We start from the raw sequence: 14,411 nt of genomic DNA on the forward strand, positions 1-14,411 counted from the left end.
ATAATTTTACTGCTTTCCTGTAAGGATGAAAAGATTAACATAAGGCATTTAGTGGCACTGTCGGCCAAAGTATATATACTCCCTGAGGGCAGAAATGTGATTTCTCTCCTTTACTTCTATGTCCCAACACATAGAACAGTGGCTGGCAGGGAGCTGGAAGTGTTTATCAGGATGATCTGGAAGCTTTCCCTAAGAAATTTAAGAACTGGTTCCTTAGAAATGCGGCTTTGAACCTGTAATATAAGGATACTCCAAAGCATAATCCTGCTGATCCTGCCATTAAGCAAAATAAATCACAGGGCTGCCACCTGCATAAATCAGATCCTTGGAGAGGCCTGAAACCTACTGCTCTCAGGTCCCCAGTCCCAAATTGGGTCATATTTAACAGCACTGTGCTATCAGGCCTTAAATCTATCACCTGCAAGAGGGGAGATGGATTGGTGAAAGTCTTCCCTAAAACTATAGGCTTATCATAAAAGTTCATCCTTCATCTCCAGTCTTCCTACATCTTAACTGTTGGGCATCATAAGAGTAAGGCATGGACATAGTTGAAATTTTATGAAGGTGAATACATTAGAATTTAAGATTTATGGTTCATGGCCTATCGTCATGAGAAGCGAGTACATGCTGTTACCCTAGAGCTTTCCACCCCACACACAAAATATGTTCAGTAAATATTTGTTGAATGAATGAATGAACGAATGATAGGGTCTCCATAAATCATGATTAGCATTATACTCCCACTATTATTATTATCTTCATTCCTTAAACTACGAATGAGAAAAGAAATGAATGTTTTATACTATACTATATACCCATAAATTCGTAAAGTCAAAGAATATCTTTAGAAACATGAACATGTGGAAGTGAATAATGATCAGTCATATTTTAACTTTCTTAGCAAATTTTGGCCTAGATTGATGTTTAATAATGACAAATTTTGGAATTTAAAAGAGTCTAATACCAAAACAAGATAGATGGGTTGAAGTTTTACAAAATTGAGGGGGAAATTATTAAACATTATTGAACTACATGGTTAACATTGAGGATATGTCAGATTAGTCAAAAGAAGGCATTGCATGATAACTTTGATAAATGCCAACCCAGAAAAGTAGTATTTAATTATATTCAACATCCCTTCCTCTTAGAAAATTTTAGTAAGCTCTGAATGGAAGGAAACCTAGGTAAATATCTTACATTTAAAACTGGAATATTGACGGGGCACCAGGGTGGCTCAGTTGGTTGAGCATCTGACTTTAGCTCAGGTCATGATCTCACGGCTCGTGGGTTCAAGCCTCGCATCGGGCTCTGTGCTGATAGTTCAGAGCCTGGAACCTGCTTCGGGTTCTGTGTCTCCCTCTCTCTCTCTGCCCCTCCCCTGCTTGCACACTGTCTCTCTCTTTCTCTAAAAATAAATAAAACATTAAATACATAAAAAAATAAAAATGGAAAACTGCAAGCATTCCCGTGAATGTCAGGAGAAAGATATGAATACCTTTATATTGACAGTAAAGCTCTATGTTTAAGTTTTATTATATTCTCATTTTCTATTTGAATAAGAAAGCAAATAAAATAATTCTATAGAATTAAAAAATATAGAGTAACAAGAGTTCAGTAAAGCAAGTAGTTAGAAGATAAAACATTCAAGACTCCATAGTAAATAAGATTAAAGGGGAAACTATATGATCACCTCAATAGATAAAATGTAGTTAATAAAATTTAGAACCACTCATTTTTTTAAAACTCTAGAAATAGAAATGTAAAGAAAACATTATACTTAATGGTGAAACATTGAAAACTTCTTTATAATCAGGAACAAACCAAAAAGGCTTACTATCACCACTGATAACATAGAACTGGAAGTGTTATCAGTGCAAAGGGTGACAAAACTCTAGCATTACTTACAGATTACATGACTCTGTCAATACAAATTTTGGAAAGATTATACAGAAATATTGTTAGAATTAATAGCAGTTTAAACTCTACTCATATATTATCAAATATTAGTCAAAAATAGGAAAAAATAGCATTTCCCATTTGCCATACAAAAATATGTTCAATTAATAAATAAATCCAACAAAAGATATGCAAAACTTCCACAGGAAGAAAACAATGCAAAACTCATTCAAAGAGATGTAAAACAAGACCTAACTACATGGAAAAATCTATCCTGTTTACCACTTGCATGTATCAATAATGTAAGATGTTAAGTCTCCTCCAATTTGATTTATAGTTTTAATGCAATACCACTCAAATCCTTACACATCTATTTTGTGTATGGGTGAGTTTGATAAGCTGATTCTAAAGTACATTTGGCAAATTGCGGTGCCTGGGTGGTTCAATCGGTTAAGTGTCCAACTTTGGCTTAGGTCATGATCTCGCAGTTTGTGGGTTTGAGCGCCATGTCGGGCTCTGTGCTGATAGCTGGGAGCCTGAAGTCTGCTTCTGTCTCCCTCTCTCTCTGCCTCTCCCCTGCCCGCACTCTGTTTCCCTCACAGTCTCTCAAAAATTAACTAATATTAAAAATAAATAATAAATAAATAAATAAATAAATAAATAAATAAATAAATAAATAAATTTGGCAAATTAAAGGGCCTAAAATAGTGAAAAAAAATGCCTAAAGAAGAAGAGGGTAAAAGAACTTCTGGATTTCAAGACTTATTATAAATTCCAGCTTTTAAGGAAGTGTGTAGGACTGACACAGAAATAGACAAATAACAAGTGCAACACAATGAAGAAGCAGGCCTGGGCTTATATGGAGCCTTAGTATTAGACAAAATTAAATCAGTGAGGAAAGAATAGTCTCTGCAATTTAAAAAAAAAATGGTTAAATTCTACATCTATACTTTCAGATAGTATGTGGTCATTTGAAAAAATAGATTTTGGGGGCGCCTGAGTGGTTCAGTCTGTTGAGCATCCAACTTCAGCTCAGGCCATGATCTCACAGCCTGTGAGTCGAGCCCCACATCAGGCTCTGCACTGACAGCTCAGAGCCTGGAGCCTGCTTCAGATTCTGTCTCTATCTCTATCTCTCTCTGCCCCTCCCTTGCTCTCTCTTTCTCTCTCTCTCAAATATAAATAAGCATTAAATAATTGTTTTAAAATAGAATATTTTTTCTCTGTTCTGAATTAGAAAGATTGTTCATTCAATAGATATTTGGGGGCCACGTACTATACCAATCACTATAAAATTTTTCTTCCAAAATATATTACTTAGTTAAATTAGCAAATTACAACATGACATGGAATTATGAGTTTGATTCCTGTCTTTTTACTTCTATCTCACACATCATCATCCTTACAAAATAGTGCTCTTTTTGTCTGATTCTGTTCTTCCCCTCCTCTCTCTGTCAACCATACTGCTGTTCTTTGCCAGCTGCTAAACACCAGTCACCCATCTTCCTCTGAGTTTCTAGACTAGCTGTTGTTTCTGCTACAAAAAAGTCTTTCATCAGAAGTCCCCATGGCCTACACTCTTGCCAAATTAAGATCTGTATCAAATAGTTCAACTCTTCGCTGACCATCCTATTTAAAATTGCAAACTGTTACCCACCTCATATTCCATCTCTACAATTTCTATTTTAGTGTTTTTATAGCATATATTACTCTCCTGAATCTTTTATTTTTAAATGTTTATTTCCTTATTGTCTGAATTTCACATTATGTAAACTCTATAAAGGAAGAAATTTCTATTATTCTTTGCTATATATACCAACACTAAAATAGCAGCTGGCATGTGGTAGGAATAAATATAGTAGATATGTATGTGTGTGTGTCTTTTTGCACAAAAATATAGAGAAAGTACAAAAGGATAATATCAAATTGTTTCTACTAGTTATTTCTGGGGAGGAGAGTGGTAATGGAGGAGGGATGAAGGGATCCTTTCATGGTTTACTTCATATTTTACTGTGTTGTTTGAATTAAATAGTATAAAAAGTTAAGTTTTTTAATATCCCTGAATCTCTTCCAAATAAAACATATCAAATAAGGTATCAAAACTCAAAAACTATGGACAGTATCTATAACAAAACTAGGCAACAAAGTATTCCTGAGAATCCTAAAATATAAGCAGGTAGGACAAGTCAGCTATAAGACCTGCATATCAGCATATCATGGGAAGAAGCTAAAGAAGCAACAGGTCATCTGATTGACCTGAGAACAGAACTCCAAAGACTCCATGGGTACTCACTGGAAAGCTGAGCAGGTCAATTTGATAACAGCAGCTAAAACTTGGAAGAATTTTTACTCACCCCAATTCACTGGGAAGGGCAAGCGTTCTGTGGCAGATCTGAAAAGGTCAAAGAACTCTTTGAGCTTTCAAAGGTAATTGGAGCTCCCTTCCAGGAAAAAGTCCTACACTGAAGAGACACTACTATATGTATAATCCAAACTGAGAGGAGAAAGGTCACAGGAGAAAAAGAAATCCAAAGTCCAGAAAAAAAGTAGGGTGAGGGGAGAAGCAAAAGAAACATATCTCAGAAAATATGAAACAAATATTTTTCATCACTGTATGGTACCAACAGCAAAGGGAGCTTCAGACCCTCAAAAACCTTATACTCCATCTTGAAAGTTTAGGAATGCTAATTTCTTATTAAAATGATTAAACCAAATGGATCATGTTTGAATGTCATACAAAGTTATAATAAGAAAAAGAAAAAGAAGATGTAAACAAAATCCCTACAATAAAGTATGCCAGAAAGATATTCCCACCAAAGGATTAAACTGAATCCTTATATTTCAAATAGAGCTAAAAGAAATTAAGAAAATGATAAAGACATAAAGGAACAATATATATCACAATTTAAAAAACTCAGTAACGAGGTGACTGAACCCAAGAAAGAATTAAAGATAAAACACAACTTTTTAGATTGCTTCTTTTTCTTTTTTTTTAGTTTTTATTTAAATTCCCACTAGTTAACAATGTAATATTAGTTTCAGGTGTAAAATATAGTGGATCATGGATCAACACTTCCATACACCACCCAGTGCTCATCTTGACAAGTGCACTAACTTAATCTCTATCAACTTTTTAACAGATTAACCCACCCACCTCCTTTCTAGTCACCATTAGATTGTTCTCTACAGTTAAGAGTCTGTTTCTTGGCTTGCCTCTCTATTTTTACCCTTTACTCATTTGTTTTGTTTCTTGAATTCCACATGTGAGTGAAATCATATGGTATTTGTCTTTCTCTGACTGACTTACTTTACTTAGTATAACTCTCCCTAGATCCATCCACATTCCTGTAATTAACAAAATTTTATTCTTTTTATAGCTGAGTAATATTCCACTGTGTGTGTGTGTGTGTGTGTGTGTGTGTGTGTGTGTGTGTGTGTATCCCACATCTCCTTTATCCATTCATTAGTCAGTGGACACATGATCTGTTTCCATAATTTGGCTATTGTAGATAATGCTGCTATAAACATAGAGGTGCATATATCCCTTTGAATTAGTGTTTTTGTATTCTTTGGGTAAATAATGCAATTCCTGGATCACAGGGTACTTCTATTTTTAACTTTTTGAGGAAACTCCATACTGTTTTCTATAGTGACTGCAGCAGTTTGCGTTCCCACCAACAGAACATGAGGGTTCCCTTTTCTCCACATCCTCACCAATACTTGTTATTTCTTGTGATGCTGATTTTAGCCATTCCAACAAGTGTGAGTTAATATCTCATTTAGCTTTGATTTGCATTTCACTGATGATGAGTGATGATGAACATGTTTTCACATGTCTATTGGCCATCTGTATGCCTTCCTTGGAAAAATGTCATTCATGTCTTCTGTTCATTTTGTGTGTCTATGAGAGAGAGAAAGAGAGAGAGGGCACATGCATGTGAGTGAGGAGGGGAGTGGCAGAGAAAGAGAATCTGTTTTTATCTTTTTTTATTTTTTTAAGAGAGAGCATGAACAGGGGAGGTGCAAAGGAAGAGGGAGAGAGAGAATCCCAAGCGGACTCCATGCCCAATGCAGAGCTCCACACAAGGCTCAATACCTATCATGAGATCATGACTGTGAGATCATGACTGTGAGGTCATGATCTGAGCCGAAATCAAGAGTCAGAGGCTTAACTAACTGAGCCACCAGGTGCCCCTCTTCTGTTCGTTTATTAATTGGATTATTCATATTTTGGGTGTTGAGTTTGATAAGTTCATTGTAGATTTTGGATACTAACCCTTTATCAGATATGTCAATTACAAATATCTTCTCCCATTCCATAGGTTGCCTTTTAGTTTTGTTGATTGTTTCCTTCACTGTGCAGAAGCTTTCTATTTTGATCTACTCCCAATAGTTTATTTTTGCTTTTGTTTCCCTTGCCTTAGGAGACATATCTACAAAGAAGTTGCTACAGCTGATGTCAAAGAAATTTTCCCCTGTTTTCTTCCAGGATTTTGATGGTTTCAGGTCTCACATTTAGGTCTTTGATCCATTTTGAACTTATTTTTGTGTATGCTATAAGAAAGCAGGCCAGCTTAATTCTTTTGCATTTTGCTGCCCAGTTTTCCCAACACCATTTGTTGAAGTGACTGTCTTTTTTCCCGTTGGATATTCTTTCATGCTTTGTTGAAGATTAATTGACCATACAGTTGTGAGCTCATTTCTGGGAAAAGAAAACATAGTTTTAAAAGCAAACCAGAAAGAATGCAGATTAAACACAACACAACAGATGCCTCTAGAAAAAATAGATGAAAAAAGGAGGACTTTTAAAATTAAAAAATTAAGAAAGGCAATGAAAATCCAATATATATATATATATATATATATATATATATTAAAAGTCCCTAAAAAATAAAACCCAAATAATATATTAAAATGGTATAAATACTAAATTATTTAGCATTTTAATAAATATCAGTATCATAAATTACATTTTCTGAGGTAAAAGTCTTGAAATTAAGTATTGTAAGGATACATTGAATATTTGGAAAAATTACCCAGAGTAACCAACCTGAAACATATTTTAGAAAAACTATTGGACTTTGAAGGAAAATAAACTTCCTTGAGGCGTCTAGGCAAAAAGAAACAAATATTTATTATTTATAAGAGAAAGAAGTTCAGTATGTCATCAGAGCTTTGCATACTAATTCTTTATTCCAGGGGAAAATGGAATAATGTTTTTCTGGCACTCAAAAAAAAATGTGAGCCAAATATGATGTATTAGGCCAAACTGACTTACAAATCAGGCCACAAACTGTTGTGAACATCTAAAACTCAAAAACTTTCTTTGAGCACTTTCTGAGGAATTTCAGGTAGAGAATGAACTTCAGGTAGTCCCAATGACAGAGATGCAGACATAATGCCTACTAGATAGTTTAAGATTTAATTGTAGTTAGAAGAGAAACTGTGGGGTATGTATACTACACATACTATACAATATAGGTAGAATAGCTCTATAAGAAAATGGAAGTGGTATATGAAGTACATATGAAGAGCAGAGTATACATACTGCTTGCCTTATAGTATTAACTAGGATAACAGAAATGCATGGCCAACTAATCTTCCACAAAGCAGGAAAGAAAATGCAATAGAAAAAAAACAGTCTCTTCAGCAAATGGTGCTGGGAAAACTGGACAGCAACATGCAGAAGAATGAAGCTGGACCACTTTCTTACACCATACACAAAAATAAACTTAAATGGGTGAAAGACCTACATATAAGACCAGAAGCCATCAAAATCCTAGAGGAGAAAATAGGTAACAACCTCTCTGACCTCAGCCACAGCAAATTCTTACTAGACATGTCTGCAGAGGCAAGGGAAACAAAAGCAAAAATAAACTATTGGGACTTCATCAAGATAAAAAGCTTCTGCACAGTGATGGAAACAGGAAAACTAAAAGGCAACTGATGGAATGGGAGAAGATATTTGCAAATGATACATCCGATAAAAGGTTAGTATCCAAAATCTATAAAGAACTTATCAAACTCAACACCCAAAAACAAATAATCCAGTTAAGAAATGAACAGAAAATTTGAATACACATTTTTCCAAAGAAGACATCCAGATGGCTAACAGACACATGAAAAGATGCTCAGCATCACTCATCATCAGGGAAACACAAATCAAAATATAAGGAAATACAAATCACTGCTGGTGGGAATGCCAACTGATGCAGCCGCTCTGGAGAACAGAATGGAGGTTCCTCAAAAAATTAAAAATAGAACTACCCTATGACCCAGCAGTTGCAATAAATACAATTGGATAAATTGCATTTTTCTAACGGATACAAAAGTGCTGATTCCAATGGCACATGCACCCCAATGTTTATAGTAGCATTATCAACAATAGCCAAATTATGGAAAGAGTCCAAATGTCCATCAACTGATGAATGGATAAAGATTAGATGTGGTACATATATACAATGGAATACTACTTACTTTGTGATCAAAAAGAATGAAATCTTGCCATTTGCAACAATGTGGATGGACCTGGAATGTTTTATGCTAAGTGAAATAAGTCAGAGAAAGACAAATATCATATGATTTCACTCACATGTGGAACTTAAAAAACACAACAGATGAACATAGGAGAAGGGAAGGAAAAATAAAATACAGAGAGGGAGGCAATACAGAGAACAAACTGAGGGTTGCTGGGAGGATGTTGGGTGGGGGGAAGGGTTAAATGGACGATGGGCATTGAGAAGGGCACTTGGCAGGATGAGCACTGGGTGTTATATGTAAGTGATGAATCACTAAATTCTACTCCTGAAACCATTATTAAAAAAAAAAAAAACTAGGATAAAAAGGACAACACTGCAAATCAGTTACTGGAGAGGAAGGTACAGAGGGAATAAAAATATTATATGAAGATATTTATTGTATCATTAGAACACAATTGCAAACCTCAAATACAAAAAAAAAAAAGACTTGAAAAACAGTGACACATCAAAAACAACCCACCAGAAAAAAAAAACCAGAGTGAAAAATATTTCATATAATGTATATTAAATATAGTATATAAACTGCAACTTTTTTGTAATACAGTTGAAAGAAGAACACAAATATATATATAAATAAAATAAACAATAAAGGTTAAACTATAATTTTTTGAATGTTTAAATATGGGGGAGAGAAAGAATAGCATAGAGTACAGAGATAAATGCTCAGCTTCTTGGACTATACATTGTTTTGTAGTTTTAACTTCTGAATTATTTAAATATTTTAAATAATTATAAACTAAAATTAAGTTTTAAATAAATCATTCCTAAAATTAGAAAACAAACCTAAAATAAGTCAAAATTGCAATTACAGTTTTGTGTTTGCTAACAACACATTTGCTAACAACATAAGTTGTGACTTGGGATTTTTAAAAATAACGTTTAATAGTTGGGCTCCAAATAAACAGACATGGCTCTTGACTATCCTCCACGTCTAACAAACACAAGAAAACAAATCTTAAGTGAAATGAGTCAACTCAGGGAAACGTTACCCACTATCTTTTCTTTTCATTTCTCTAGGAAAATAAAGGAAAGTCTGGAGTGCTTCCCTGTTAAGTTAAATAACTTGATCCACACACTCGCACAAATGACAGCCACAAGTCCTGCCAAATCTGCTTCACAGACTCCTTCCCAGGAATCCTGTATGCTGAGTGCAACCAGGTCAATTCAAAGAGCGACAATTTTAAGGTTCAGTAAGAAAACCAGTAATGTAAGTCTCAAGTCTGTCATTTGACTTAAATATCTGTTGACCTCATCTCAGACTTCCCTTCACTATGCTATACATCCTTCCTTATATCATGATACTTTTTTTACTATGCAAATGAAAAATCAGTTACGGTTTGAGCAGAAGTGCCATTAAGGAGGATGTTCTAAGGAGAAATCATAACAACCAGAGCTATTAGTAGAGAACCATCAAAGAGAACAGTTCCTGCCTGTAGTAGACCATAAATCAAGAGCTAATTAAAGTGTCTGCATGAAAAGAAGAGCAGAAATTAGGCAGTCTGTTCCCAGCACATAAGATTACGATATCTTTATATACTGTGTTTATAGGTAATTCTGCCTTTACAAATTGCATCCTTTTGTTCGTGGGATGACATTTTGTGGAAAAGTTCTTGCTTTGTTTAGCTTACATGAAACCATATTTTAAAATGTATCACAGGTTGATAATGCCACCTTTTGATTTTTGTCTATTTTCTGCAGCTGTATCTAATCCAGGTGATACATGGTAACAATGAAATGAGCCTGACAGAAAAATCATTTGACCAGTTTTCAAAACTTCACAGCCAACTTCAGAAGCAGTTTGCATCATTGACTCTCCCAGAGTAAGGCACTTCCTCCCCTGTGTTTTGTCTGCAGTTCTTGTCCTTGAACATAAGGAAAAATTATGGTTATGGGATTTTCTATTTGTGAACAACACAGCATTCTGACTCCAATGGCATTGAACCTATCCCAGCAGAGTCTGTATGACTCCCAGAGTAAAGAATCTTTTGTCTCATAAAACAGAACAAGGTTTGCAATTTCTCTGTTTGCCTTTAGCCATTGATTTTGTAGACAGAAAAATTCAGGAGTGATTTCATTTTTCATCAGTTACCAGGAAAATTGTTTTATTTGCCTGTTTTTAAATTTAATCTTTTTTGGTTTTTCTATAAAAATAAAATTGACATTGAAAATGCAGAACTAAGTTGGATATATCTACTCTTTCAACAAATAATTGCAGTTAAAAGCCCTGATACATTTATTTTCCATACCAGAAAAAGATTCATTAATATCATTTAGCATAGAAGTAAAATTTACTAATACCAACTCACTTTTGTTGTTAATGATTAACTTTGACTTGGATCGTCTAAATCTAATTTGTCATTATGTTTCTTTTCAAACAATCTTGAAAACCATTGCTTTTGTTCCTGTTATCATTTTTAAAATATTTAAGTATAAACAAATTAAGAATATAACTGCAAACAACTTCTGTTCAAATAAACCTTCTAAAATTCATCACTTAGAACTTGCCAAATTTAGGTCATAGATTTCAGTGTATACGAAAGGTGTATCTTGACTTTAAAAAGGAACTTGCCAGAAATTATATTGGCACTTAGGTAAATCAAACGTTGTTTTATCTACACTTAGGAATTTTTGTTAAGGAAATGGTCCCTTAATAATGTGAATGTCCATATCTGACCTGACATACTTTGTACATGTGGACGAAGTACTAGGCTTTTTACTAGGCTTTCAGGATTTAGTCACCTTCCAAAATACAAATCTAAGCAAAGTTATCAATGAATGGAGAGATATGGGGCAATATTGAAGAGTGAATAGTTCACTACTTGCAGATGCTACAGAAATTTTGAAATACAGATGCTTTAAATATCACGAAGTCAACAAATTAGAGTAAGAGTATGTTCAAGAGACTGAGAGGAAAGGAGTGTCATTGTGGAAACTTAAAAGCAACACCAGCTTTAAGAATTACTGAAAACGGGGGCGCCTGGGTGGCTCAGTCGGTTAAGCGGCCGACTTGGGCTCAAGTCATGATCTTGCGGTCCGTGAGTTCGAGCCCCGCGTCGGGCTCTGTGCTGCCAGCTCAGAGCCTGGAGCCCGTTTCAGATTCTGTGTCTCCCTCTCTCTGACCCTCCCCCATTCATGCTCTGTCTCTCTCTGTCTCAAAAATAAACGTTAAAAAAAATTAAAAAAAAAAAAAAGAATTACTGAAGACCATCTGATAAAATAACAGAAAAGGAGGTGCTGGCAAAAAAAAAAATTCAAAGTTTGACTGCAAATATTGAATTCAACATCAGGGACTGTCATTGTACTCTACCAATTAACGATTTAAAATGTTACTGTTCAATGGCTGCCCTTTTTTGGTTTCAAGAACTTCTCTGTTCTACACTTTTATCTGTCCACTACACTTAACATAACTTGTAAAACCTTAAAAATGTTAATAATCTCTCTCCATATGTCTCTTCTTGATTTTTCAGCTTTAGTTCTAAGATTATGCCTTGTTCAACTGCCTGACAATGGTATTTAAAAAGATTTTAAGACCGTTCAAGCAGTGTGTGTGGGGGGGAGGGGGGTTGGAGGTGGGGAGCATATAGTTCGTGTATGCCCTTGACAATATTTGTATGCTGATAGTTCCAAAGGAACCAAGGCTTCCAGTGATACATATAAATGAAGGATGAAAGCAAGATTTCCTCTGACTCCCAAATTTACTAAGAGAAGCCCTACAAGAATTATGTTAACCTGATCTGGAGAGTATGATCAGAAAGTTAGAGTCATGAAGAATAAAATTCACATTATTCATAGTATATGACAGGGGTCTTCAAAGCAGGCTCTTTGTATCTCCCAAGAATACACAGGCATTGGAATCTTCCATACAATTAAAGGTCTTCTTTAAATTAACCTGCTTAAAAATTAAAGGGTTGATTTCCTTTCCCTCTTCTACTTTCAACATTGTTCTTCTCCCGACCATCTAGAACTTATTTTGGTACGTTGTCCCAGAGAGTAAAAAATCTCTGAGAATCAAATAAAAGGCAAGTTGAGACACTGGTGTTGGTACTGGGGGAAAAAAAGGAATTATTCTAATACCCAGATATCAAATCTGTTTGTCAGTCAGATGTTTCCTACTCTTTGGCATGAAGAAAATGGCAGGGGACATGATGGTGCTGTCACATAAAAGATAAAAACTCATTTTCACAAAATGATTGCTATATTATATTTGACATGTAACTGAAAAGCATTTCAGACAATTGAATGACATTACTATGGCTAAACTCTTAAATTCTCTCATACTTAATTATATACAAGATTTTTTAGTACCTACCTCTGAAAAAAACATCAACAAGGGAACAGAATTGATATTGAACTCCAAATTACTCTAACAATAAGGAAAATTCATCTACAGATATACAAATTAATTTTTTTAATGTTTATTTTTGAGAGAGACAGAGACAGAATGAGAGTGAGTTAGGGGCAGAGAGAGAGGGAGACACAGAATCCGAAGCAGGCTCCAGGCTCTGAGCTGTCAGCACAGAGCCCGACGCGGGGCTCAAACTCACGAGCTATGAGATCATGACCTGAGCTGAAGTCGGACGCTCAACCGACTGAGCCACCCAGGAACCCCCAAATTAATATTTAAAACCTGCCCAATGCATCTGTTAATCAAATGTGTTTCTATGTTTTGAACTAATTGTATATGGTACAAATTATTGTGATAATTAAATCTGGGTGAAAATTTTTAATACTTTAAGCCTTAGAATTGCAGGAGACCTTTTGAAAAATAAAATGTCAATTATGTAAATACACAAACGTAATTCTGGACTTCCTTAACATTTACAACAGGAAACAGTGAATGGGTTGGCCCGTAGTTGTCACCTACTTCTGTGTCTGCTGACAGCCCTTCTCTATCCCTCATACGCTTACCCCAGGGAAATACCTGTACCAAAGAAGCAGAAGTATGAAGGAGGAAGCAGCAAGACTGAAGTCAGAGAAAGCTGCTAGGTAGTTCCTAAGAAAATGTACTTAGCCAGAAAAATATGTCACCAAATGCTAACCATTAACAGTTCATTCCACTCAGTAATTGGTCTTAATCACATCTAACCCATCAAGAGGAATCTTCAGAGAGTGCAGAGGAAATTCTGCAAGTCAGACTCTTGAGGAAAATGATACAGTGTTCCAAAAGACTAAGACCAGATGGAAACATATGTCACTTGGTAAAATGTTTAATTTAGTTAATGCAGAAATATCTCTAATGAACCCAGAAGAAGCAATACAATCTGACCTTTGTGAAAAATAATGAATCATTAACTTCAGAAAATATTTATTAAGTCTCCACATGTATTTAAAAGACAATATGTGTGGTCTTCCATGAATACAGCAAGAAGGAACATATATATTAGTTTAATAAGTTAAATTAAATTAAATTAGCATTAATATTAATGAAAGTTAAAATAGCACAAGTGACCACAATCATGTTAATGAAACTCTCAGGATTAATCATGTGTTCTATGTGTTTTTTTTTTAATGTTTTCACTGGCCCCTCCATCTGATGTAGCTATAACTTCACTAACAACCCTAAGATGCAGAGACCAGTTTTCAAACTAATAAAGATACACTTCTTTTTTAATTTATTTATGTTTTAAACAGGTTTCCTCATTGGTGGCACGTACCTTTTACAAACTCAGACCACAAACGATTCAGAGATCTAAATCATTACATGGAACAGATATTAAATGGATCATATAAAGTTGCAAATGTATGTTACAACTTACTTTTATATTTTTATATAAATATCAACTATTTTATGTATTATTACTAGAAATATTTTTAAATACTTTATGATAACCTTCTTTTCCTCCTATATCCACTCAACAAGTGAGTGTGTGACTAACATGTATAACATTCCTGAACAGAAATTGGAACAGCAGTAAGGTATATCGCACCTTTATATACTTGAAGTACTTGAAGTAATATGTGATTAGTGGACTATCA

At 34.7% G+C, this 14,411-nt stretch overlaps 1 protein-coding gene across 1 annotated transcript in view; it reads left to right on the plus strand.

Moving 5' to 3' along the window:
- Positions 1 to 14,411, plus strand: part of PIK3C2G (phosphatidylinositol-4-phosphate 3-kinase catalytic subunit type 2 gamma) — a 333,932-nt gene that overhangs the window by 252,783 nt on the left and 66,738 nt on the right. Inside the window, exons 26-28 of the mRNA XM_043561485.1 lie at positions 9,453 to 9,642; positions 10,134 to 10,255; positions 14,067 to 14,175. Coding sequence (XP_043417420.1) covers positions 9,453 to 9,642; positions 10,134 to 10,255; positions 14,067 to 14,175 — 421 coding nt within the window. The remainder of the gene's footprint in view (positions 1 to 9,452; positions 9,643 to 10,133; positions 10,256 to 14,066; positions 14,176 to 14,411) is intronic.

This window comes from Prionailurus bengalensis, chromosome B4 (assembly GCF_016509475.1).
Source record: "Prionailurus bengalensis isolate Pbe53 chromosome B4, Fcat_Pben_1.1_paternal_pri, whole genome shotgun sequence".
Classification (NCBI taxonomy): domain Eukaryota; kingdom Metazoa; phylum Chordata; class Mammalia; order Carnivora; family Felidae; genus Prionailurus; species Prionailurus bengalensis.